Below are 26,593 nucleotides of genomic sequence, written 5' to 3'. Positions count from 1 at the left end.
CATAAAAGGCAGAACATGACCAAGGAGATTTTGAGGGTTTTATCAAACCCTTTTGTAACAAACTATCAATCTCGTTTTTGCAGAATTCAACTAGCTCAGCATTCATCTGGCAAGGTCGAGATTTAGTAGGAATATCATCCTCAGAGAAGGTTTCTTCGTATGGAAGAGTTACAATATGCCTTTTCCTGTTCCAAAAGGCACTAGGGTGATCGGCGCAAACATCAACGGCCATTTTTTCAGCAATTAATCTAATCTTCTGCTGAACTTTTGCAGATTGTATAGTATCAAATATATTCATACTAAGAATTTCTAATTGTAGTGAATCAACATGCCTTTGTTTCATATTAATCAAGGCATTAATATCTCTAGTTACGGGATCTGTAACAAAGGAATAGCTTATCTTTTTATCTTGATAAGTAGCAGAAAAACCATGTTTATCTATATTATTAAACGGATAAATAGCATTAATAAAAGGTGTTCCAAGTATGATTGGAGGGTATAACTGGTTTTTTACCAAAAAGAAGAAATGTGGAATACAGACTTTATTCTGGCAAATATGAGTATTAGGCAATTTGTATTCTATATCTAAAGCATGACCAGAAGCGGATTTCACCAAATGAGTAGTCTTTTGAAAATATCTAGTAGGAATCAATCCTTCCTGAATGCAGCTTACATCTGCACCACTATCAATCATAGCTATATCAGTTATAGAAAAATTATTATCAATTAAAATAGTACATTTAATATACCATTTGTGTGCAGTAACAATTTGCATCATTCCTAAAAATAAATCAGATTTTTCATCAGAAATTTCTTTTCCTTTATCATTAGAAAAATCAGAAAATCCTTTAGTCGAAGATTCAGGTAGAGAATTATTTTTCTCAATTTGAGTAATCCGGTGATCGCAAATCATTTGATTTTGCTTAAGAGACTTAATATCTCTTTTCAAATTTTCGATTTCTTCTTTTAAATCATCAAAAGAAGTATCTCGACTTGGAGTACTGGACTTTTGAAGTCTTCTATTTATCTCAGATAAAGAATATGGTGCAAAGTGTTCAAATTCGTTTTTGTATTTTTCAACAGTTTTTGAACTACTAGAACTTGAACTTGCAGCTAAAGTAATAATTTTTTCACGAAGTTTTTCATCAGTAACTTCTTTTAAAAGTTCTATTACATTGTCAGATGTAATAGTTTTTATATTAAGATCATCAAATTGTGATTTCAATTTATAAAATTCGTCACTATCACAAGCACAAATATCACCTTTGCAAGCAGTGCAAGCAGTATCAACATTTTTATTATTATCAGAAAAATCAATTAACTCAACTTCAGCTTCAGATTCAGTCTCTGAGTAATAGTCAGATTCTGATCCCGAAGTGTATAACAAGCCATAAACCTTATCGTGTAACTCATCATCGAGTTCTAAGGTTTTTAGCTTTTGAAGCTTGCAGTTTGGAGAAATATGACCAAACTTTCCACACTTATAACACTTAATATCAGCGAGATCACGTTTGGATCTATTCTTCGCAAATCGAGTAGATTTCCTGTTCGCTTTTCTAGTATCACGTTCTTCCTTAGGCCTATATCTAGACCTCTTTTTCTTATACGGGCTATCCGAGTTAGGGTACCTATGATATTTGGTTTTCTTCTTCCTATTTTGAGTGGAAGTTCCGGGTAAACCAAACTGGGTACAAAAGTCACCTACTTGGGACCTTTCTTTAAGCTTATCTATCTTAAGCTGTCTAGAAAGTCTTAGCTCATTACATAATTTAAGACCTTCTTCTGTACAAACACCTATAAGCTTACCATAGGTATAATTATTATACAGAATCTCTCCGCAACTACCCTTTAACACATTCCTTACTCTTTCAGCAAATAAGGAAGGGAGGCCGTCTATAAACTTGGCTTTCCAGTGCTCATATCTATTCTCGGGTAGTTCCATAACTCTACTCATAAAAGTATCTTTATACCATCTAAACTCACTAAGGGTCTTACATCTAAGTCCATTAAGTAAAGTTCGGACGGTCTGATGGTTTGAGGTAAATCTACCGTTGAAATGCTCTAAAATTGTAAGGATAAGAGTATAGACTGCATCCTCTCTGCCCACTACTAGAGCCATACCTATGTTATCAACACCTTCGTCGGTTGCCGTAGCATTTATAACGAACGCCTTTTCCTCTACAGATAAATGATTATCCCACCAGCCACGAAGTTGGCCAGTAAAACCTGCAATAATCATTTTGCAAATAGTTCTATCTGTATTTTTAACACTTTTACAGATAGTCGAATACATGAGCATTCTGTGTACGAGAATGGTTAATTGTCTATCAGTTAGACCATCAAGATTCCATTCATAAATTTCGGAACCGTTATAAGACGTATTAGTCTGATTCCAATCTCGTTCCTCAATCAACACATCTTGAGGAGTAGGACGAGGATAATAATAGGTCTGCATTCTCGGTTTATCAGCATACCTATGATTTTGTTTAACAATCCCTTTGAGTTTATTAAACTCTGACCAAGTCTCAGTTTTATAATCAGAAACGGTCTCCATTTTATCAGCAAAATTTTTTGATAAATCAATAGGTCTAATATTTAAACCAGAAAGCTTTTTATCTAAAAGCTGAGCTAAGTCATCAAGAGATTTAAATTTAAAATCCTGAATCTCAGGAGGTCTTTGAATATGGGTAAGAATGTTTTGATCAGCTGTTTTACTTCCTGAAGTGGAGGCAATATCAGTTGGTCCTTTCTTAGTACCCATTTTTTTTATCAAAATAGTCAAATCATCAAGTTTTTTATCAAGAGAACCAATATGTTCTCCTAAAATTTTAACATATAAACCCAAATAATTGTTTTGAGAAATCAATTTATTAATTTCTGCAATACTAATAGCTGCCACATTATCATCAATAAATTTTTGAAAGGCAGTGAAAGTAATACCAGTATTATTAGGTAAAATAAAGGGAGCCTGAGGCGGATAAATTGCTTTAGTAATATTACCACTCCCGTCTTTATAAGATCTTTCTAATACCTTTATATAAAGAGGTAAATAAGTTGTTATAAACCAAGGAACAAAATACATAATTTGATTATGTAAGGCACAAGTTTCATAAAATTCTTGAGATATATTACTCAAATCCTCTTTACTATAAGTATCAAAAAACCATGTTTTAAACTGGTTCCATTTTTCACTAAAAAATTCTTTTTGAATATAAATACGGGCCCGAGAACCTGGGCTAAAATCAATTTGGTGTGGAATCATTAAATATTATTGGGGTCGAAATCCATCTCAGATAGAGAAGGAATATCCTTATCTGAAATATTGTCATTATCTTGAACAATATTTGTTTGAGGGTTAATCTTAACCCTTTCAACCCTCTTATCTTTGGAATCAGGCTTATCGCTAGCAATAGTATGTAAAGAAGCCGCACGATTGCGAGCTGGACCGTAAACTGGTTCAACAGGGGAAATATGTTGCATAGCAGGTAGAAGTCTGTGATTAGAAAAGGAATGTCTATTATAAATGGCAGACTTATCATCAAATTGAATACAAATCCTACCATCCGGATTTTGAGTGACATGCGAAAATTCCGTATTTGACAAGTCGTTAGTAATCTGACTTGGGGATATAACAGAATTTAAAGTCCATGTAGTTGGAAAATTAATTTCCTCCCATCTGATAGGTCTCCTAGTGGTGACCTTGGACTTTGCAAAATTGGTTTCGACCAATATGGTCTGATCCGAAGTATCGTATAACTTACATTTCGGATTTAAAGTAGATAATAATTTGAAATAAATCCTATAGGACAGACATATAAGTTCAGAACCAGGCGCATAATTATAACCATGCGTTTTCACATTTAAAGTTAAAGCATCAAGAATATTAACATCAGAAAGAGATAGTTGCAAATTGGGTTGAGTATTAAAATATACTGGACCATAGGCCACTGTAGATTCTATCGAACCCATTAGAGACTGTCTGAAATTCAGATTTCTAGCATCTCTAAGAGCTGCTAAGAAGGTCTCTGGTAACCCTTTAAGGGTTAAAGGTTTAAAAGCAATTTGAACCATACCAATATGCACATAATGGTAATGATGTTTATATAAATCAATATCATGCTTGTTTAACAAACGAATAGTCTGTTCAGATGAATTTAATGCTAAAGACTGTTCAGTCGTTTTTATCAATTGTTTAGAAGAAAGTTTATCAAACCAACCATAATCATAAATGGTTTTTATAGAAACTTTAGGAATTGTCCATTTATTTAACAAATCAAGGTTTTGAGGTATATCTACCTCTTCAAGTCTAGTACTTTTAGTACTTGTTTCTCCCAGATCCATTCCAAAAGCTTCATATCTATGTTGAATCTTTCATATCTTTTACACAATAACCATGAAAATTCCTAGGCTCTGATACCATTTTATGTATATATTGTATGTTATGTATATATATTATAGCTTATAAATAATTGCAAGTTAAAGACAAAAAAATATTGCAAAAAGATATACAAGGGCATGTCTTATAATTTTTATTACCAAAAATGGCATATCTTTCTTAGTCTTCCTCCCCCCAATGGAATGAGCACAACAAGGTACTAATACCACCATTAAAAGGGAAAAAAACTAAAAGAAGATATGCCAAAGTACAAGTTACACCATAATCTACATTGTATCTCTAACAAATTTCATAAATCCTTCAAGGTTCGGAGGAGGTTGCGTTGGTGGTGGTGGAAAAGAAGCTTGTTCATCACCACTTCCGGGCGAAGCAGCATCCTCTGCAAGTTCCTCCATCATTTTTTCATAAGCTTCATCTATCGCCGGTTGTGATTCCGCAATTCCAAAGTTTCTTCTTTCCGAGCGGATCCAATCTCTGAACAGTACAGATTTTTCCAAGCTCTCCCTCATTGACGCTCTATGATCACCTATTTGAAGTCTTGCTTGACTGAAAGCGCTCTCTGATGCAACAGTTGAAGCTTGAATAGATAAAAATATCCCGAGTCATCCTTGTAAGAACCGGAAAATATTTTTCCCTTGCCTTCCACCATTCCAAAAGATCAAAAGTGTCGTCTGGATTCTCCTTTTCAAGTCCCTGCGACAAATAAACTTGAAGCTCATTTAGATGTGAAGTTTCATCATAATTATCACCTTGAGAACCCCTGAACTCCGTCCAAGATTTAAGTGTTTTTAAGCCCGCAGCTCTTTTAGACGATTGTGAACTAGACGAAGTAGGGGTTGGAACATTTGGCCTAACATGCTCTAAGGCAAGTTGATAATCATTATAAATTGTTTGAGCATTAATTTTAATTGACGCTTTTGCATCTGCAAGTGTAGCAAATTCCTCATCTGAAAGATCTAAAACCTTGTAAATATTTGAGTACCAAAAATGAGGACCTCCTAATTTCATTGTAGGATTTAACATTGCAGCAACACCATAAATAGGAGGGATAGGGAAAAAATATTATTTAAACTTTTCTTTCATTTCATTTATAGCAAGTTGATAAATTTCCCCACCCTCCGAAAATTCAACAAACAAATCACATAGTTTTGCAATATAAACTAAACAGTTTGAAATAGTAGGATAATATTGCCCAGAAAATGCATTTGTAGCAATTTGAAAATGTTCTAAAAAATCTATAAGAATTTTAATATTCATCCAATCTTGAGTAGTAAGCATTTCATCATCATCCTCACCACCTACCCGAGCATTAAACATTGCATTAATTGGGTTTCTATATTCATATGCAACTACTAAACTTTCGTACATACAATTCCATCTAGTCGGGCAAGCTTTAGGAACCTTTCTTTCTCTAAGGCCATATTCATCACATTTTTTAAAATATTCTCTAAGTCTACTTCTACGGTTTGAATAAAAAAGCCAATTAAGAGTCATTCTAACCTTTTCAATTTCTAAATTTAAAATTTGCATACCGTCATCGACAATTAAATGATAAATATGACAAATACATCTAACATGGAATATATTCCTAAATGCAGGATTTAGTGTTGTTGTAAGTATGCCTATAGCACTAGTGTTACTAGCAGCATATCCATAGAAATTGCCATTATTTTATCTCTAAAGCAAAAATATCTACAAATATTTGCAACAATGTTAGCTATAAACTTACCTGTGTGACATGAATTAATTATTCTATACGCAATAATGAGTTTTTGCATTGTCCACTCCTCATCTATCCAATGACTTGTAACAGTTAGATAATCACAATCATTACCACTTCTACCAATATCAGTAGTAATAGAAATCCGATTAGTTATATGAGTAAATAAATATCGCAAATATTGTTCATATTCATGTTTATATTTATAAATATCGCTCTTAACTGTTGCGCGAGGCCAACCTTTATAAGTAGGATTAAAAACTCTTCTAATATAATGCACCCAATTAGGATTAGAAGGAAAAGAATATGGTAAGCACATAACGGTAACCATCTTTGCTAATTCTTCACGATCTCTATTTGGATCGTAATATAAAATACCTCCGGTCACAGTATTAATTCCTGGTTGAACTAGATTTGAACCTGTACTAGGGTTAACATCAGAATCTACATGTGTTCCCTCTAGCTGCGCTTTCATTTGTAAATATCTAACTTTATCTCTAGGGTGTGTTTTTATGTGCCTAGTCAAACTACCCGTGCCGCTACGGTCTCTAGTATATTTATGCGCCAGTAATTTCCCACATGTTTTACACTTAGCCTTATTTTGTTCTCTTACTTGAGTAAAAAAATTCCAAACTAATGATGTTTCTAGGCGTTTAGGAGGTTGTCTATTAAAACTAGGGGTTTCTACAGGTGGGCCGGGTGGTACATCAGTTGGGTTATTAACAGGACTAGTAGGTGTATCATCTAAATCCGGTTGGGTTTCATCTTCATCCTCATTTTCAAAGATAGTTTCATTAGGATAAAGAGCATTCATAATTTCATCATCTAAATTTTCACCTGGTGCAACATTATGGCAAAATTGACTATCGGAAAATTGAAAACAGGGGTTATCACTATCAAGAATAATAGGAGCAACAGGACGTCTATCAGTTCTGGGTCGGGGAGCCGGGGGAAGGGTAGTAGGTTGACCACTACTTTCACCAGTTTTAGTTTTACCCTTACCACCAAAAATATTTTTCAAAGAAAATGCCATATTAATTATAATTATACTAAATAAAATTAACAAAACTATAATAGTAAAACTTAAGAGTTGGAACGCGTTTACCGAATTGCCGAACAACTTCTTGAAAATTGAAAATCGTTGAAGACTTGAATACTTCAATTCACCAACTTCACAATTTTTCACGAAATTTCAACAATAAAATAAGCAATTATAGTAGAGAGATTGAGAGAGATTGATGAATTGGTGAGTAAAAATGAAAGAATGAGGGGGTATTTATAGTTGAGAATTGGGAAAAGTGTAATTATATAAAGTTTGGGGTTAAAATAAAGTTTGAGGGCCAAATGACTATTTTTGAAAGTTCCAAACGGTCAAAATTGCAGCCCAACGGCTACTTTTTAAATTTTTGACCGTTGCTATTTTTTTTTAAAAAAAAATTTAAAAAAACCGTTATGCCCGGTAAGACCGGCTCAGGCCCGCCAGCCGGTCCCGGGCTTAGCGGTTCCGGGCTCCTGGGCTATTTTATCATACCCGGCCCGCCCCGGACTTTTTGCACCATTAAGGACCGGCCCGCCAGGCCCGTTTAGCCCGTTAGGACCGCGTTCCCAATCCGATCCCGGTCCCAGCCCGGCCCACCATACAGCACTAGTATTATATTCCCAAGACTTAGCTGCCGATTGCACACAAAGGACATATTCCTAGCAATTATGAAATGATTCCATAATCAAATATTTGTCTCTTAATGATACGCAACGTGGAAATGTTCTTCTTTTGCCTTTTCACGACGATGCCCGTCAACGCAAAGGCATATTCTTTTTAGATCCCTAATTTTTTATTGAAACCCTAGTTGAAAATAAAATGTGAAATTTAAAATTTAAAAAAAAAAGTAATTTTGAAGTTAAGTTGAATATTTGAAAATTAAAATTGTATTTAGACATCTTTTCACTTGATATAATTAATATTGCTATTCTTGAGAGAATATCGTTTACTTGAAAAAAAGAGGTGTAAACTAGTTTTTCAACTTTGAAACGCATCTGTAAAATTCGATTAAATATATAACCAAACACTGATTTAAAAATATTTTTTGAAAAAAAAAAAGTTATGTCCAAACGGATCCTAATTATTTGCCAAGTCAACTAAAAGAACTATTAATGCCGGCAAAAGAAAATATTCGTAGGAGTTGGTACTATGATACGATTTTCTTATATCCTTTTTTATATCGGCTAATAAAAAGTCATGGGAGCCTAATTTATCGTCGTTTATTTCAATGAAAGTTGGTTGTCTGATTCAAATATGAGATAGTTAAATTGGCAATAGAATTTTATGTTTTTTGTTGCCAAGTTACTAACCTATTTGGTCATTTTTAACTCGTGTTTAAGATTCTATCACACCTACTAGAACAATATAATTTACTAACACTAAATATGAGGAATACTCTACTAAATTATTTGTTAGTATTTTAGCATTTTAATATTAACTCTGTAGAAAATGGTCATAACTTCCATAACTTTTACTATTTCATGATGTAGAAAATGGCAATAACTTTTTTGTAATTCTTTTCCCATGTTCTACCACTAATTACGCAATAGTTATCACATGTTCTCCATGATTTCATAACTTATTACCTCACTTTCTTCCAATTTAAATTAAGAAAGAACCTACACCTATAAATAAGAGTATTTCTTCCATAATGTCGTGTGAGAAAAATAATTGTGGAGTGTTTCAATAAAGTGAGATTAAAGTTGTGAAAAAAGAAGAAGAGAGTTTTTACTTTTGTTGAAGGAAGGTGTTCATCTTGGTGGAGCTTTGGACTCAACAACTTGTTTAGAGTTTGTTCGAGTCATACGACGTGATCGAGCTATTGTATCCTGAGGGAGACAAGCCAAGAGGATTACTGTTGGACCAGTGAAGACTTTGTTGCAGTGAGCTTAAATCTCCTTAAAGAGAGCGAGATATCCGCGCCTCAGCCTGAAGATATTTTATTTTCTTCATTTTAGTTTTCAACTATAATTGTATTTTCACCAACATTATTTTTATTTCTTCTGTTATATAAGTTTTTTTTGATAAACTGGACATTTATTTACTAATACGATATGCAAGGGATTACAAAAGACATGATCCCGGGGATCTCTACTAGTGGTTAGTAATCCATGCATGACATGCTGATTACCAAATTTTGCTAGATGACTGCAAGTCAAACGAATTATTTTTTAACATAAACATTTCATCCCTTGTCCACCAGCGTCCTGGCCAAGACATAGGGAGGAGGAAAATACAAAAGCCCTAGTTTATTGAAAACAGTAAGGGCATTTGCATGTTTTGCCAAGATATGAGCTACTTCATTGCCTTGTCTGAAATTATGCTGGATCGCCGCTCTGTCCATTGCGGATAGAAGCAACCTGCATGATTTAATAATAGAGTCGTAAGTTAAACATCCCTCATTGATATAATTAATTACCTGAGTGGCATCCGTTTCAATCTCCAAGGGATATAATTTTCTTTCCTTTGCAATTTGGAGCCCTTGGTAGAGGGCCTGAAGTTCAGGGTGGATTGGAGCCCTTGAAGTTAGTTTTCATTGTAAATCCTAAAATCCATTCTCCATTTGGATTTCTAAAAACGCCTCCTAGACCAGTAAAAATTGTACGGGGTGCCCTATTTGGTTGCCCCCATTTAACCTATACCTATTTCTTTTAAAACTTTTAACTTGTACTCACTTTTTAAATAACTTCAGCCCTCTTTCTCCTCCTCCTTCACCTCCTTCGTTTTCTTCTTTCTTCTTCTACAACGATGACTTCAACATTGCTCTCTTTGATTAAGGAAGCTAAAGCAAATATACCGAGGACTTCCATTTGGATTATTATAACATTAAAAATCCCAAATCAAGAGACAATAAAAGTTATTTTATAATAATAACTGGCGTCTCTCGCTATATCGTTTGAACAATGAATCAAACTTTCCCTTTCTTTCTTTAATTATCAATAGTCTAGAACCAATTGGTTCTCGACTATGGAGATTTATATTTCAATTTGGTAAAGTTAGACACCCACACTATCAAGTGATGTAGTCTCTAAATCTCAAGTTTCAGTATAAATTCACAGCAGAGTCATGCTAGTAATTCCATGCCCTTGATCAACTAACTAGCATAAACTATAGAGATTAAAATTATCCAAAATATACGAAATTCACTGAATGGCTTCAAAAAGAATTGAGATCGGCTTGATTCTAGCCCTGGTGCTCATGCTTGTGCAATGGAACGGAGTTAGAGCACAATCAGGCTGCACAACTGCACTAGTGAGCTTGTCGCCGTGTCTAAATTATGTTACTGGAAACACAACAGCGCCATCGTCATCTTGTTGCTCACAGCTATCAAGGGTCGTGGCATCACAGCCACGGTGCCTTTATAACATTTTGAAGTTAATCAAATATAGAACAAAAACTTCTCAGTTACAAAAACAAAAACTTCAACTCTAGAGCTGAAGTTCCCAGTTACAAAACAAAAACTTCAGCTCTAGCCAGTTATAAAACAAAAACTTCAGCTATAGAACTGAATTTCAGGTCCGGCTACTAGAATGTTGTAGTTTTGCGTGATTGCTTTTGTTACTTCAGCCCCGTATGCTGAAGTTATGCGAAAAAGCGGGTACGCTTGCAATTTTTTTGCAAAGAGGACACAAATTAAAACGTAACACAAAAAACGGGTATAGATGCAAATGCCCCTAGACCACCACTTGTATCACTCATTTTAAAAACCCCATCAATATTTAATTTGTACCAACCTGGACACGGAGGAGCCCGTGGAATTTTATTTCAATTTTTCTCTTCTGTTATACAAGTAATAAGTACTCCTTAATAAATATATGCCTTCTTAGAATAAATAAATAGTTACGTAATACCTTTTGGTTTTCTCAAATGAAAAACGTTTTGCACCATTTGTTTTTTCGTGTTAAAGTGATAGAGAAAAAGGATGGGATGGTAGCTATATTTAGTAGGCCTTTGGACATAAAATTGTAATTTTTGAAAAAAATAGATTTGGAATTTAGTTGAAAATGATATTTGGAATTTGATGTTGTGTTTGGACATGCATTTCACTTAACAAGATATTGCAATTTTGTGAGTGAGGAATTTTTTTTTTTGAAAAACTCATTTTTAATTATTTTTTCATAAACTTGCAATATTTCATGGATAAACACATTTAAAAAAAAAATCTTTTTTTACGAAGAAACGGGTCCTTAAGTAGCCTCACAACTTTGCTTAGCAATTGAGCCTCTGGAGGGTAGCTACAAATTTATATCATCAGTATGGTACAATGGGACACAAAATCCAATGTCTTACCTCTATAAAGGCGTGTTAGGCCATAATAAATTGGGATCTAAACTCAACTATTATTATTATGGAGCATCAGGACTTGATCCCGATGTCTTACTCTCAATCAATGGTATAATAGGCTAAACAATATTGAGATTCACTCTCAAGCCTTAATTTTAATAACATGCCAAGAAAGTTGTACACAACTAATTTGCAACTTAGCAAATCAAATTTGCTTTCTTAGATAAGTGTACAAATCTCAAATCAGCGTAAAGCTTTATTAATTATTTGTAGCATCTGTATGAAATACAATTGTTTGTAGTCAGAACATTTCTTCTAAATTCTATTAGAGTTTAAATGGATCATAAAATCATTGTCATAATATGCCAAAGTGCAGTATGACTCACCCTTGAGCCTTTATGAAAAATATCAATTATCAATCTTGTGGTCATCAGTAGAAGCGGGATTAGTTATAAGTATATAATCACTTCTACAAGTCATGTATATCATGAAACTTTGCTATAATTCAATTGTTATTTACTAATGCAAGATTTTTAATTTTAAATAACTATTATATAATAAATTTTAGGTAGTGATAAAACATTAGCAAAGTAGTAACAACCATATAGAAATCGATTAAGAAATTATTATGATCCATTGACAATTAAATCTCATAATTAAGCATTGACATCTGTCAGTTACCACTTTCCAAATAAAATGAATCTTAAAATCCTCTTTTCTAAAAGAGAGAGAGAGACATTTTCAAAATTATCAATATATTTATAGGCTGCAAATTTACGTCCAATAACTTGTAATAAATCATGATAGTATTTGATAAATATTATAGAACACATAAAAAAAATCACTAAGTGTTTATATGATATATTAGTAGCCAAATTAAAAATGTATGCATGTTCAGTATTTATTGAATAAGTCAACGCACTTGATCAAGCTATTTCAATTACACAAAGACTAAAATAGTTTAAAGTGATTAGAGAGGTTCAAAAGAAATCCAAATTGATGAAAAATTCAAATAAAAATTAAAGTACTTAAAAAAAACTGAATATTCAAACCATCGTAAGCAAGTTCTATTTTGAAAGCTTACATATGAAAAGCTTAGCTATTATGAAAAATCAATGTAACTAAGAATATTATTAATAAATGATGATACAAGAGTTCCAAAGCGGACCGCATATACTTGTTAGGCTAAGAAGATTAAGTGAAGGAAACATATCTCACGTATTTTACAGAGAAGAATCACATCCTTGAAAGCTTTGGAAAGTTTTCAAGTTCAATAAATGAAAATTAGTAAACTGTAAACTTACATATGTTTCTTCTTGATTCAACCCGCTTATTTTCTGATTTTAGGTATTCAATATTTTGTAGTTCAACGATGAACTTGGTTATCTTCGTACTTTAAGATGATGGCTGAAATAAAAATTAGAGCTTCGTGCTGATAACGTGTTATGAAATAAAAGCATTAACAAGAAATATAGATAAAGAGAAGGAGGAGATTTTCTTCTTCAATTGTGTGTATCTTTCCATTGCAATTACATAGTCTTTTATAGGCATAAAGAGAAAAGATGATGGACATAAAGTAAGAGATTTAATATTTAAGTTATTCACAACATGAATATCCAATGTAGCATCCAATTACAAACTATTCATAGCATTTGAGCCTAATTTTTTTAGTCTATTAAATAAAGTCTACGTCCCATCCAACCCAACGGCTTCATAAAATAAGAGAAGTAAAGGAAAAACAATAAAGAGGTCATTTTCATTTAGAAACAGACTAGTATTTAAAGAGGCCAGAGTGCAAAAAGAGAAAACAAAGCATAGTTTGTCAACAATCAGCCTATTGAATTGAATTCATGGACTGGAATTGGGACTATGTCTTTTGGTCTATTACTAGTATCTTGATATTATTACTCCTACACTTCCACCGGCGAAGATCAAACAAAAATGGCCGGCTGCTGCCACCCGGGTCACGAGGGTGGCCCGTGTTTGGCAACATGTTCGAACTTGGGAACGAGCCACACAAGACACTAATGGGTCTGAAACAAAAATACGGTCCAGTGGTTTGGTTAAAGCTCGGTTCTATTAACACTATGGTGATTCTCTCCGCGGATGCCGCGACAGAGTTTTTCAAGAACCACGACGTGGCTTTCGCGGAGAGGTCAGTAACCGAAGTGATGAAATCACACGGATATCATAAAGGGTCTCTAGCTTTAGCTCCTTATGGTACTTACTGGCGGATCATGAAACGAATCATGACCGTTCAAATGTTAATCAACAAACGGATCAATCAAACAGTTGACATTCGACGAAAATGTATCGATGATTTAATCGAATGGATAAATAATGAAGGTAGAGTTAACTCCTCTGGTGGAATTCATGTAGCTAAATTTATATTTCTTGCTTCGTTTAATATGCTGGGAAAGCTGTTATTATCTCGCGAATTAGTGGATCCGAAATCTGAAAACGGGTCTGAATTTTTTACTGCTATGGTTGAGTTCATGGAATGTTCTGGACATCAGAATATTGTGGATGTATTTCCATGGCTGAGATGGATAGATCCTCAAGGTTTGAGGAAGAAGATGGATCGTGGACTTGGGAAAACAATTGAAATTGTTTCGGGTTTTTTAAACGAACGGTTTGAAGAATCAGAAAGAACGGGAGAGAAGAAGAAGGATTTTTTGGAAGTTTTGCTGGAATATGAAGGCAAAGGCAAGGATGAACAAGAAAAGCTATCAGATCATGAACTCATCTTGATTATTCTGGTAATTTGCATACTTGTTGTTATATACGCTTTTGGGTAAAGGATTTTTACATTAGTAGTACATTTAGGTGTCTTTGGGAAACAACTTATCTCGAAATTGTTATCCCACTCTTTGGTAGAAATAAAAATAACAGTACAATCCCGAAATTAGTTATACCACAATTCTATAATTCTATCTAATGTTAGATTAAAAAAAATGGGGGGAGCCCGGTACACTAAGCTACCGCCAAGGTTTTGTTGTGCGCAGCCTTACCCTGCATTTCTGCAAGAGGTTATTTACACAACTCGAATCTGTGACCTCCTCGTCAAATGACAACAACTTTACTGGTTACGCCAAGGTCCCCTTCCAAAACGTGATAAACTCATCGTAAATTTGATCCGGGATTAATTATAGAGTCCAAACAGTTTTTTAAACGGAACAAGTTACATTTGCAAATTATGAAATAGGTTCTTTAGTCATTACTGACACTAATAATTTTAATTGTATTAATTGGTTAAATGCAGGAAATATTTTTAGCTGGTTCAGAGACAACAAGCAGCAGTATAGAATGGGCAATGACAGAGTTGTTAAGCAATCCAGAAGCAATGAACAAGGTCAAAGCCGAGCTCGCTGAGGTTCTTGGAAATAACAAGAAATTGGAAGAAGTTGACATCGATAATCTCAAGTATTTACAAGTTGTTGTTAAAGAAACGTTAAGATTGCACCCTCCAATCCCATTTTTAGTTCCTAGAAAGGCAATTCAAGAAACTGAATTTATGGGGTATACTATCCCTAAAGATACACAAGTTTTCGTGAATGTTTGGGCAATTGGAAGAGATCCCGAATGTTGGGAAGACCCTTTTGATTTTAAGCCAGAGAGGTTCTTGGATTCGAAAATCGAATACAGGGGTCAGAATTTTGAGTTTATTCCGTTTGGTGCAGGAAGACGGATTTGTGCTGGAATTCCACTTGCTCATCGTATGTTGCATTTGCTATTGGGATCATTGTTACATGAATTTGATTGGGAGATTGATAATTCTGTTCTTGATGAGGTTTTGGATTCACAGGACAGAATGGGTGTGACTGTTAGAAAATTAAAACCATTGAAAGCAATTCCAAAGAGAAAAAATAGAACTCTATGATTTTAGATTTTAGTCTTTCTCCCTATGTTGGAAGTGTTCATTTAATTTCCTTTTCTTTTTGTATCTAAAGTTTTTCAATCTATGTTCTACGAAACAATATGGATGACATACTTAAATGAAATGACATGAAGAATAGTAACAATTCGTATGAGTGACCTTAACTTATTTGGAATTGGAATTAAAACATATTAATTTTTATTGTTTGTTATTGTTCAGAAAAATGATAGTATATAGTCGCTCTTAAAATATAGCCGCAAAATATATATTTTTTGTATATATATACATTATATGTTATATACACAATTATACAAATTTTGATATATTTTTTCGGCTATCGAATATAAATAGTTTCTGGCACGGGCTAAAAGTGATAATATGGTTATATGTCATCTCATCCTCCGTCCCCAAAATGTTATATTAGTTGTTTCTTGAGGTGATTGGTTATATAGTCACTCAATTTTAGATAATTAGTCATTAAAGTCATATATTTTTATTTATTTGTCTTCCAAAAGTCAGTTTACTTTACCTAATTAGCTTCAATGGTAACGATGAGATTCACTAACATGGCAAATTTAATTTTAAAAAAAAATTGTTAAAATATTAATTAAGAACCTGGATCAATTTAGAACTCAACCCAACCTAAACCGACCCAATCCCTTTTTTTGTTCTAAAAAAATGCCAAAGCAATCATATTTTCGTTTATCGTTTGCGGGCTAATGCTCGATCATCTACTCAAGCAACTTTAGGCATCTATTTGGCTATTATTCGTTTAAGGTTGTTTTATATGGCGTTAACCCAAAAGAAATTTAAATGTCTACACTAACAATTTCGAAAGAAGTTACTACTTAATAATTAAAAGAGAGAAAAACTAATTAAAGAATATTCAGGAAAAGAAAAATTAAGAGATCCATCAAAACCAATCCAACACCTCGAACGCGTATCAACTATCAAGTTTCTGATTTCAGACAGGTGTAGTATACTAGTTGTAAAATTGGTGATAGTTTATTTACTACTCGTTGATTTGTACATTGTGTAGGTTGATGTACATTTGTCAAATGGTGTCTGGGCTAGAGCTGCAGTTCCTAGTGGCGCATCCACTGGTGAAAATTCTATTTCTGTTCGTTGTATTATTTTGAATTTCTCCATTTTAACAGCATGGATGGGTCTGGAGTATTTACGCAGACGTGCAAGCCATTGATTATATCATAAGTATTTTGCCCCGAGGGCTTTCGTCTGGTAGTAAGTGCACGTCGCAATTTTGAACCATGTCACAGACGAAAACTTGGTATTTAAATGGAGAAGGACACATGGGCGAGCTCATTATCCACCAAGTTTGAAACTGCGGCGCACTGGGGCTTTCTCTAAATTATATAAGATGACGATTACTTTTAAGTTTTTAGCAAAAATTTTCCAAGTATGGTTTTGTTGATTTAACCCTTTCTTGTTATGAATTTCTGTTTGCCTGTTTAGATAAGAAAAGTGACCAACCATTGGTCAGTTTTTTAGGCAAATGTGTTTAGTATTGGTGTTTTCCTAGAATTTTCTTGAATTTTAAACCAGTTGTATCTATAAGTATATTGCATTACAACGTACTTTTAATTCGGATGGAAATGTGAAGTGTGTGGTTTAGTTCTTGACATTGTAGCTTCCTCTGTTCCTAATACCTTCTATTGAACTCCGTCGAATTCAATTTCGTCGTTCATTTAACAGGAATATATGAAGCCCTTGAATTGAGGGATGGAGGGTCCGACTACCTTGGTAAGGGCGTTTCAAAGGTTGGTATTGCATCTCAGAACACGTAATTTGTTGATTATACTGTTCACTGCTGACTGCTGGTTTGCACCCTTGTTCAACTCAATTAGGCTGTAAACAATGTCAACTCAATTATTGGACCAGCTCTTGTTGGCAAGGTATATTTCCTCCAGTAATTTCTTTTACCTTTGAAGAGGATATTTCTTGGATTTGATGCTTATTTGCTTGGTGTGAAAGAGCACAATGCTTCTTATTATTGTGTTGAGTAGCGATATGCCTGATACGCGAGGTTCCCGCTTTGCAGGACCCAACTGATCAGACTGGTCTTGAGAACTATATGGTTCATCAGCTAGATGGAACGCAGAATGAGTGGGGTTGGTGCAAGCAAAAGGTATCCAAGAATAAGCTTCAACATTAAGTTCAGTTAAGTTGTAATTATCAGAAGTGCACAAATGTATTTCTTGTATTTCTCTTTTTCATTTTTGGTGTAAAGAACAGTTGATAGGTGATGTAGAATCACTACTAGACCTTTTTGATTCTCTTAAGATTTTCAGGGATGTACTTGTAAATATTAGATACCAGCCCCGTTTTTTGGGTGCTGAAGAATATAATTGTTACCTTTTTTTATAAAAAAAAAAAAAAAAAAAAGTGCACAAATTACCAATTTATGTGTTGGCTTTTTTGACAGCTTGGTGCAAATGCCATCCCTGCTGTGTATAAGGTATATTACACAATTGTTTCTTATAGAGTCCATTGCTCCCTCTGCCAGTAATCAACTCTTTAAATCTTCTGTTGCCAAATAAGCTGAGTCCAAATGGAAAGATATTGACCCCAAACCTCCATCCATTTCTTCTTCAATGTGGGAACATCTTTGTATTTTGAATCTATTGTTCTACGTATGGAGGTAACAATCTACTGTTTAAAGTTTTCTCTAATTGGTACTATTTCTCTTACTATATTAGTTCTTCCCATCATAAGGTAATAGAATCGTGGACACTTGTTTGCCCAAAAGAGAAAACAAAACATCCAAGCTTCCATTCTCTTCTTGAAAAAATATATGATTACGAGTTACAGTTTGAGCTGCCTTCTCTTTGCAGCATATTGCCGATCTGGCAGGTAACAAGAAGCTGGTTTTGCCAGTTCCTGCTTTCAATGTCATCAATGGTGGGTCCCATGCTGGAATGCAGGTATGTATTTTCTCCCGTTAAAAGATTTAGTTAAATGATGTTTAGACAAAATATGCTCATTAGATGTTATTTGCAGGAATTTATGATTCTTCCGGTTGGAGCTTCTAGTTTTAAGGAGGCCATGAAGATGGGTTGTGAAGTGTATCACCATTTGAAGGTTTCACACAGTTGTTCTATCTTCTATTCCCTTAATATTTATTTGTTTCAAAAGTCAAGCATAGTGGATATGTTTGACAATGTTTGCATTAGAGAAATAGTTTTTTTCTTTTTCTTTTTACCCTTTTGAGCTCCATCAGGCTAGAAAATATAGTACTCCCTATGTCTTATTTTATGTGACGCTTGTCCCAAAAAGACTATTACCTTTCTATAGTTAAAAACTATTTAATCGTATCCATCTTCATTGTACCCTTAGGGACATAACTTTTTTGGAATCCACTTCATATAAAAGTTCAGCTTTTTCTCAGGAAAGAGAAATTAGTAAAAGATATGTGGAACTCTCACGACTTCTCATTTAATTGTTGGTACTAACAACAATTTTGGTATTCTGCATATTTTTATCTTGTATCAAAGGTCCTTATTTCTTGAACCTCCGGGCACATTCAAACACCATTTCATAAAATGGGACCGAGGGAGCAGTAAATTTGTTCATGCGCAATCCTTTTTATCTTACTTATTTCGTATGCTGATGACAGTTTACTCTAACTCTAGGCTGTGATTAAGAAGAAATATGGCCAGGATGCAACAAATGTTGGTGATGAGGGTGGTTTTGCTCCTAATATCCAGGTGAAGTATAAATTATGCAGGTGTATGGCATGCTGTTGAATATTTACCCTTATACATCACATGATTATGGTTTTGAAAAGTCAGGAGAATAAGGAGGGCCTTGAATTGCTAAAGACAGCCATAGATAAAGCAGGTTATACTGGAAAAGTAAGCTCTCAACTGTGTTTAAATCAGACCTTTTCTTTTTAACTGCTTTTAGACAATATGGAAGCTAAGATTATCTTTCATTTAGGTTGTTATTGTTGAAGTTTGGCAAAATGCCAAAGTCCCACATTGGTTGGGAGTTAAGTTTGGGGGGGGATTTTTCCCCTATAAAAGAAGGCCTAATGTTTAGGATTGAAACACACCTCTCATTTGCCTTCTCATCTGTTTAAGGCATTTGTATCTTCTCTCTTTAGTATTATTTCACTTGTATTTTTGGAGTGAAATAAAATATTGGTTGTGTCCGAGGAGTAGGCAAAATTAGCCGAACCTCGTAAATTCTGGTGTTCCCTTTATTATTGTTTTATTGTCTTATTTATTATTTGGTAGCTGTCATAATTTTTGGTATAGTAGTTGTGACTTATTCACACTATATACATTTGGCTTCCGCAACAATTGGTATCAGAGCCAAGGTACTGTCTAAGTATGCTCTGTGGTTGCAGCATAGTCTGATCTTCCACATCAGAAAAGATTTATCTTGGTAACTGAGTCAAGGTTCTGTCTGAGTATGCTCTGTAGTTGCAGCTTAGTCTGATCTTCTACATCAGAAAGGAAATAATCTTGATTTGTGTCGTCAGCTATTAAATAATATTTGTGTCAAATATGGGGGACAATAAACAAGAAAAATCTACATCAAGTGTCAACAATACGTCATCATTGGCATCTTCGCTTATGACAAGAATTGTGTCAAATGCGAAATTTGCGGTAGAAATTTTTGACGGGTCCGGACATTTTGGGATGTGGCAAGGCGAGGTTCTAGATGTCCTTTTTCAACAAGGGCTAGATCTGGCCATTGAAGAAAAGAAACCAGATGTTATTGGAGAAGAAGATTGGAGAATTATCAACCGTGTTGCTTGCGGTACCATTCGATCCTACCTTGCTAGAGAGCAGAAATATCCATACACAAAGGAAACTTCTGCAAGTAAATTATGGAAAGCACTGGAGGATAAATTTTTGAAGAAAAACAGTCAAAATAAATTGTACATGAAGAAGAGACTGTTTCACTTCACCTATGTTCCTGGTACCACGATGAATGAACATATCACCAGTTTCAATAAGTTGGTCACAGATTTGCAAAATATGGATACAACTTATGATGATGGTGACTTGGCCTTAATGTTGTTGGCGTCACTTCCTGATGAGTACGAGCACCTTGAAACTACTCTACTCCATGGAAATGACGAAATTTCTCTCAGAGAAGTTTGTTCAGCTTTGTACAGCTATGAACAAAGAAAGCGAGAAAAACAGAAGGGCGGAGAAGGAGAAGCACTGTTTGTGAGGGGTCGTCCTCAAAATCAAACGAGGACAAAGAAGGGAAGATCCAAGTCAAGATCCAGACCCAGTAAAGATGAATGTGCCTTTTGTCGAGAAAAAGGGCACTGGAAGAAAGACTGTCCGAAGTTGAAGAATAAGGCCAAACATAACAATGGAAAGGCTATTATGGATTCAAATGTAGCTGATTGTGATGATTCAGACTTCTCATTAGTTACAACAGAGTCATCAACATCATCAGACATATGGTTGATGGACTCGGCTTGTAGCTATCATATGTGTCCCAACAGGGACTGGTTCATAGAATTTCAAGAAGGAGAATATGGAGTCATCCACACAGCGGATAACAGCCCTCTTACCTCATATGGCATTGGTTCAATACGATTAAGGAACCATGATGGAATGATCAGAACATTGATAGATGTTCGATATGTACCGGATTTGAAGAAGAATCTCATCTCTGTGGGAGCCCTAGAATCAAAAGGGTTCAAAATCATTGCAGAAAATGGAGTGATGAGAGTATGCTCCGGTGCACTAGTGGTAATGAAGGCTAATCGGAAGAATAATAATATGTACCGCTATCGTGGCAGTACAGTTATTGGGACAGCGACAGTAACATCCAGTGACGACAAAGAGGCAGAAGCAACCAAGCTATGGCACATGCGCTTGGGACATGCTGGAGGAAAATCCTTGAAAACTCTATCAGATCAAGGATTGTTAAAAGGAGTAAATGCTTGCAACTTGGAGTTTTGTGAGCATTGTGTTAAAGGGAAACAGACAAGGGTTAAATTTGGTACAGCGATCCATAATACTAAAGGCATTTTGGATTATGTACACTCTGATGTTTGGGGTCCTTCCAAAACACCTTCATTGGGTGGGAAGCACTATTTTGTAACCTTTGTTGATGATTTTTCCCGAAGAGTATGGGTGTATACAATGAAGAGCAAAGATGAAGTGTTGGGAATTTTTCTCAAATGGAAGACGATGGTGGAAAATCAGACAGGCAGGAGAATCAAGTGTATTCGCACAGACAATGGAGGTGAATACAAAAATGATCATTTCAATAAGGTCTGTGAAAATGATGGCATCATCCGACACTTCACTGTTAGACATACACCACAACAGAATGGAGTGGCAGAACGTATGAACCGGACCTTGCTGGAGAAGGTACGGTGTATGTTGTCCAATGCTGGCTTGAGCAAAGAATTTTGGGCTGAGGCAATTACATATGCATGCCACCTCATTAATCGTCTACCATCTGCTGCTATTGATGGCAAAACACCATTTGAAAAATGGTATGGAAAACCTGCTGTAGATTATAACTCTTTGCACGTGTTTGGCTCAACTGCATATTATCATGTGACGGAGTCAAAATTGGATCCAAGGGCAAAGAAGGCTATTTTTATGGGAATTACTTCTGGAGTCAAAGGATATCGCTTATGGTGTCCTATGACAAAGAAAGTAATATTCAGCAGAGATGTTACCTTTGATGAATTTGCTATGGTAAATAAGGTAACAGAAGATACCAAACAAAATGAAGGTGCTTCTAAGCAGGTGGAGTTTGAGGGAAAATTTATTTTTCCTACACAAGAAGCAGAGGAGGAAACAAATGAAGATTACCCTCTGGAAGGAGAGCCAGTAGAGGAGATTCCAACTCAGGAATCTCAACAACAACTTGAATCAATAGCAACCAGCAGGCCAAAAAGAACAATAACGAAACCTGTTCGTCTCATAGAGACGGTTGCTTGTGCAACCTCAATTGTAGCTGATGATGTTCCTACTACTTATAAAGACGCTGTCCAAAGTTCAGAAGAAGATAAGTGGAGGATTTCCATGAATGATGAAATACAGTCCCTTCATCAGAATCATACATGGAGATTGGCCAATCTCCTGAAGGGAAAGAAAGCAATTGGGTGCAAATGGGTATTTGCAAAGAAAGAAGGATTTCCTAACCAATTAGATGTTCGCTACAAAGCAAGATTGGTGGCCAAAGGATATGCTCAAAAGGAGGGAATTGATTACAATGAAGTGTTTTCTCCAGTTGTAAAACATTCCTCCATTAGAATTATGTTGGCTTTGGTAGCACAATTGGATTTGGAACTAGTTCAGATCGTTTTTACATGGAAACTTGGAGGAGGAAATCTACATGACTCAGCCAGAAGGATTCAAAGTTGCTGGAAAAGAAAATATGGTGTGCAAACTTGAAAAATCGTTGTACAGATTGAAATAATCTTCTAGACAATGGTACAAGCGATTTGACGAGTTTATGTTGCGGCAAGGGTACAGGAGAAGCAAATACGATCATTGTGTGTATTTGCACAAGCTTAAAGATGGTTCCTTTGTATATCTTCTCCTATATGTTGATGATATGTTGATAGCTTCCAAGAATTTGGAAGAAATTGATAAGTTGAAGATTCAACTGAAGAAGGAGTTCGAGATGAAGGATTTGGGTGAGGCAAAGAAAATTCTTGGCATGGAGATAATTAGAGATAGACGTTCAAAGAAACTTTGTTTATCTCAAAAGGAATATTTGAAGAGAGTACTTCAACGTTTTGGCATAGATGACAAGACTAAGCCAGTTAGTACTCCACTTGCTTCCCATTTTAAGCTAAGTACTACTATGTCGCCAATGGATGAAGCTGAACGAGAGTATATGTCAAAGGTACCATACGCAAATGTTGTTGGTAACTTGATGTATGCAATGGTTTGCACAAGGCCTGACATTTCACAAGCTGTTGGAGTTATTAGCAGATATATGCACAATCCAGGGAAGGAGCATTGGCAAGTTGTGAAGTGGATTCTACGGTATATTCATAATACTGTAGATGTCGGGTTAGTTTTTGAGCAGGAAGACAATCAGTCTGTAGTTGGATATTGTGACTCAGATTTTGCGGGTGATATGGACAAACGAAGATCAACTACTGGTTATGTGTTTACTTTTGCAAAGGCACCAGTTAGTTGGAAGTCTACTTTGCAGTCAACAGTTGCTTTGTCTACAACAAAGGCAGAGTACATGGCTATTACAGATGCTGTGAAAAAGGCAATTTGGCTTCAAGGATTGCTAAAGGAGCTTGGTGTTGAACAAAAAGGTATCACAATTTTTTGTGATAGTCAAAGTGCTATTCAATTAGCGAAGAACCAAGTTTATCATGCAAGGACGAAGCACATTGATGTTCGGTATCATTTCGTACGAGAAATCATAGAAGAAGGTGGAGTCACGGTGAAGAAAATTCATACTACAGAGAATCCTGCTGATATGCTGACAAAGGTGGTGACTGCGGTCAAGTTTCAACATTGTTTGGATTTGATCAACATTGTTGAACACTGAAGGTTGAAGATGAAGACACAACCAAAATTTGTTATTGAGAGAGAATTGAAAATGTGGAATTTTGCCAAGGTGGAGATTTGTTGAAGTTTGGCAAAATGCCAAAGTCCCACATTGGTTGGGAGTTAAGTTTGGGGGGATTTTTCCCCTATAAAAGAAGGCCTAATGTTTAGGATTGAAACACACCTCTCATTTGCCTTCTCATCTGTTTAAGGCATTTGTATCTTCTCTCTTTAGTATTATTTCACTTGTATTTTTGGAGTGAAATAAAATATTGGTTGTGTCCGAGGAGTAGGCAAAATTAGCCGAACCTCGTAAATTCTGGTGTTCCCTTTATTATTGTTTTATTGTCTTATTTATTATTTGGTAGCTGTCATAATTTTTGGTATAGTAGTTGTGACTTATTCACACTATATACATTTGGCTTCCGCAACAGTTATTGGAATGGACGTTGCAGCATCTGAATTCTATGGAAAGGACAAAATGTATGATCTGAACTTCAAAGAAGAGGTACATCCTTGCTGACTAGGCCCTACTAGTGAATTCAGACAGTAATTTCGGTGTTGCTTTCTTTCACTATTAGTTGATACTCAAGAGGTTTTTATCTGTACAAAGAACATTGAACTGGATTTTCTGCATTGAGATGACTCTGTAATCTTGATGGTTCTGAAGCCACATCATTTATAAGATTATGCATACTTGGACAACTGATAAATTAGATTTTGACCTTTCCCTTTGGTGAAAAGCTTTCTTACAAACCTTTCTTGGAACTGAACAATAGAGATTAAGCAGTAATAAGTAATAACCACTAACTGGGGATGATTACCTACTTGGGAAACGGATATACAACTGAGCTGGAAAGTATGCGACTCTTTATTGATGTAGTTTCATGTTTGATTTATTGTCAGATCCGATTTGCTTCAATCGCTTTATCTTTGCAGAATAACAATGGCTCCCAAAAGATCTCAGGTGACCAGCTCAAAGATTTGTACAAGTCATTTGTGTCTGAGTACCCTATTGTTTCAATTGAAGATCCATTTGACCAAGATGACTGGGAAACCTATGCTAAGCTCACTGCTGAGATTGGTGAGAAAGTACAAATTGTGGGAGATGACCTTCTTGTCACCAATCCTAAGGTAAAATTGAGGCTGCTTACAACTAGTTGTCCTTCCTTGCTTAGAGCTGCATGCTAAGGTGTTCTATCATTAAAGATAACGTGTAGAATACCTGGTTCTTGTGTGCTCGAGCTACTTTCTGTTTTGTTATTTATGACACTTGTTAACGGTCTTTGGGTTATTTGGTGCAGTGGAGAGACAGAGAATACCTTCATTGCTGATCTTGCTGTGGGTTTGTCAACGGTAATTTTGTTATAAAGGCATTTTTAGCTAATCTAATATATAGAGTTAACTCAGAATAGTCCTTGGTATCAATCTTGTATTTTCCTGGACTCTTCTAGGGACAAATCAAGACTGGAGCTCCATGCAGATCGGAACGTCTTGCAAAGTACAACCAGGTAGTTATCCCAATAGTACAGTTCACTTTGATGGTATTACATGCTCTGGCGTTTCTCTCTGTAGTCTCTACACAAGTTCTGATTTCTCGTTCATTCCAACAGCTCTGAGAATTGAAGAGGAACTTGGGTCAGATGCTGTATATGCTGGAGCAAGCTTCCGAACCCCTGTTGAGCCCTACTAAACATGAACTGTTGCTCTGGAATGTGGAGGGGAGTCTCTTAGGCTGACCAAATCCCCAATAAAGAAATGGTCATTCTAGGATAGTATAAGACTGATTTTTTTGCAACTTTAACAATTTTTATTCTGATATTTGAGGCTTGACAATTCTGAACTGAGAAAAGGTTCTTGTAGGCAGGGCATATCTTATTCTGACTGCTGGTTTTGTAGCCGGATGTGCAGTTTGTAGTACTTCTTCAAGATTTTGATGTTCCAGTTTTGCATAAATCAAAGATTTTGCCTTGCTATATAACGCTTTGTGGATAATAACCCTTCAACACAAAATTACTCTCATAAATTCAACACAAAATAATTTCTTTCAGTGTTTGCAATTTTGTGGATTTTTGTGGCATTTTATGTTAAATGTTTGCATTTGTCTGTGCATATTTATTTTATTTAATTAACGAAAAATACAAAAATATGTTGCATTTGCATTTAGGATTTAATTCTATATTTTAGTATCAATTGACAAATTAGTTTGTTTTATAAAAATGGGAAAAATTACAAAAAATATAGTTTATTTTGCACTTTTAATTTTAATTTCGAATTTTGGTAGCTTTTCTTTGAATTTGGTTGTTAATTATTTGTGGTAAATATTATTTAGAGTTAATTAATGTAATAAGGATAATTTGATTAGTGATTAATTTAGGATTATTTTTAATTTTGATTTTAAAGAAACCAAAAAGAAAATTGAAATAGGAAATGAAAAGAAAAGGAAATAAAAAGGTTTTGAATCAGATTTTTTGGGCCTTACTTTATTCCCAATCTCCAAGCCCAGACCAAACACCCCTGAACCCGCCCCAGTCCAAGCCAGCCTGACCAAACGACGTAGTATGGGGGTGGGGCTGTGTCGTTTTGAGTTTCATAGGTTTTGATTAGATCCTGGCCGTTCATTTTGTTCCATCTAACGGCCCAGAATATTTCTCCAATATTGTTTAAAATTGTCCGAATACCTCAGAGACCAATTTAGTTCACCTGTTTCATCTCCTCCATCTCAGAACCCTAGAAACGCCGCCAGTATTCC

At 35.1% G+C, this 26,593-nt stretch overlaps 2 protein-coding genes and 1 pseudogene across 2 annotated transcripts; all 3 read left to right on the top strand.

Moving 5' to 3' along the window:
* Positions 1–13,235: 13,235 nt before the first annotated feature.
* On the top strand, positions 13,236–15,461 carry LOC107797960 (cytochrome P450 76A2-like). The gene is made up of 2 exons (XM_075252701.1): positions 13,236–14,198; positions 14,702–15,461. The coding sequence occupies exons 1-2, from the start codon at positions 13,290–13,292 to the stop codon at positions 15,317–15,319; spliced, it is 1,527 nt and encodes a 508-aa protein (XP_075108802.1). The 5' UTR covers positions 13,236–13,289; the 3' UTR covers positions 15,320–15,461.
* A 406-nt stretch (positions 15,462–15,867) lies between these two features.
* LOC142161710 (enolase-like) lies at positions 15,868–17,719 on the top strand. Its single transcript, XM_075253109.1, has 5 exons — positions 15,868–15,885; positions 16,356–16,419; positions 17,030–17,094; positions 17,182–17,229; positions 17,376–17,719. Exons 1-5 carry the CDS (start codon positions 15,868–15,870, stop codon positions 17,487–17,489), a joined length of 309 nt encoding a protein of 102 aa, XP_075109210.1. The 3' UTR covers positions 17,490–17,719.
* A 115-nt stretch (positions 17,720–17,834) lies between these two features.
* Positions 17,835–25,854, top strand: LOC107791997 (enolase-like; annotated as a pseudogene).
* The last annotated feature ends 739 nt before the right edge of the window (positions 25,855–26,593 follow it).

The sequence above is a fragment of the Nicotiana tabacum genome, chromosome 5 (genome assembly GCF_000715075.1).
Source record: "Nicotiana tabacum cultivar K326 chromosome 5, ASM71507v2, whole genome shotgun sequence".
Classification (NCBI taxonomy): domain Eukaryota; kingdom Viridiplantae; phylum Streptophyta; class Magnoliopsida; order Solanales; family Solanaceae; genus Nicotiana; species Nicotiana tabacum.
The sequence above is the reverse complement of the archived record's forward strand: the minus strand, read 5'-3'. Positions and strand labels throughout refer to the sequence as shown.

Excerpts from the sequence above, each read along its gene's own strand:
- LOC107797960 (XM_075252701.1), top strand. The coding sequence starts at position 13,290 with ATGGACTGGAATTGGGACTATGTCTTTTGGTCTATTACTAGTATCTTG. Across the intron at positions 14,199-14,701 it reads AACTCATCTTGATTATTCTG|GAAATATTTTTAGCTGGTTC; the intron begins GTAATTTGCATA and ends GGTTAAATGCAG.
- LOC142161710 (XM_075253109.1), top strand. Across the intron at positions 16,420-17,029 it reads TCCTAGTGGCGCATCCACTG|GAATATATGAAGCCCTTGAA; the intron begins GTGAAAATTCTA and ends TTCATTTAACAG. Across the intron at positions 17,095-17,181 it reads TTGGTAAGGGCGTTTCAAAG|GCTGTAAACAATGTCAACTC; the intron begins GTTGGTATTGCA and ends CAACTCAATTAG.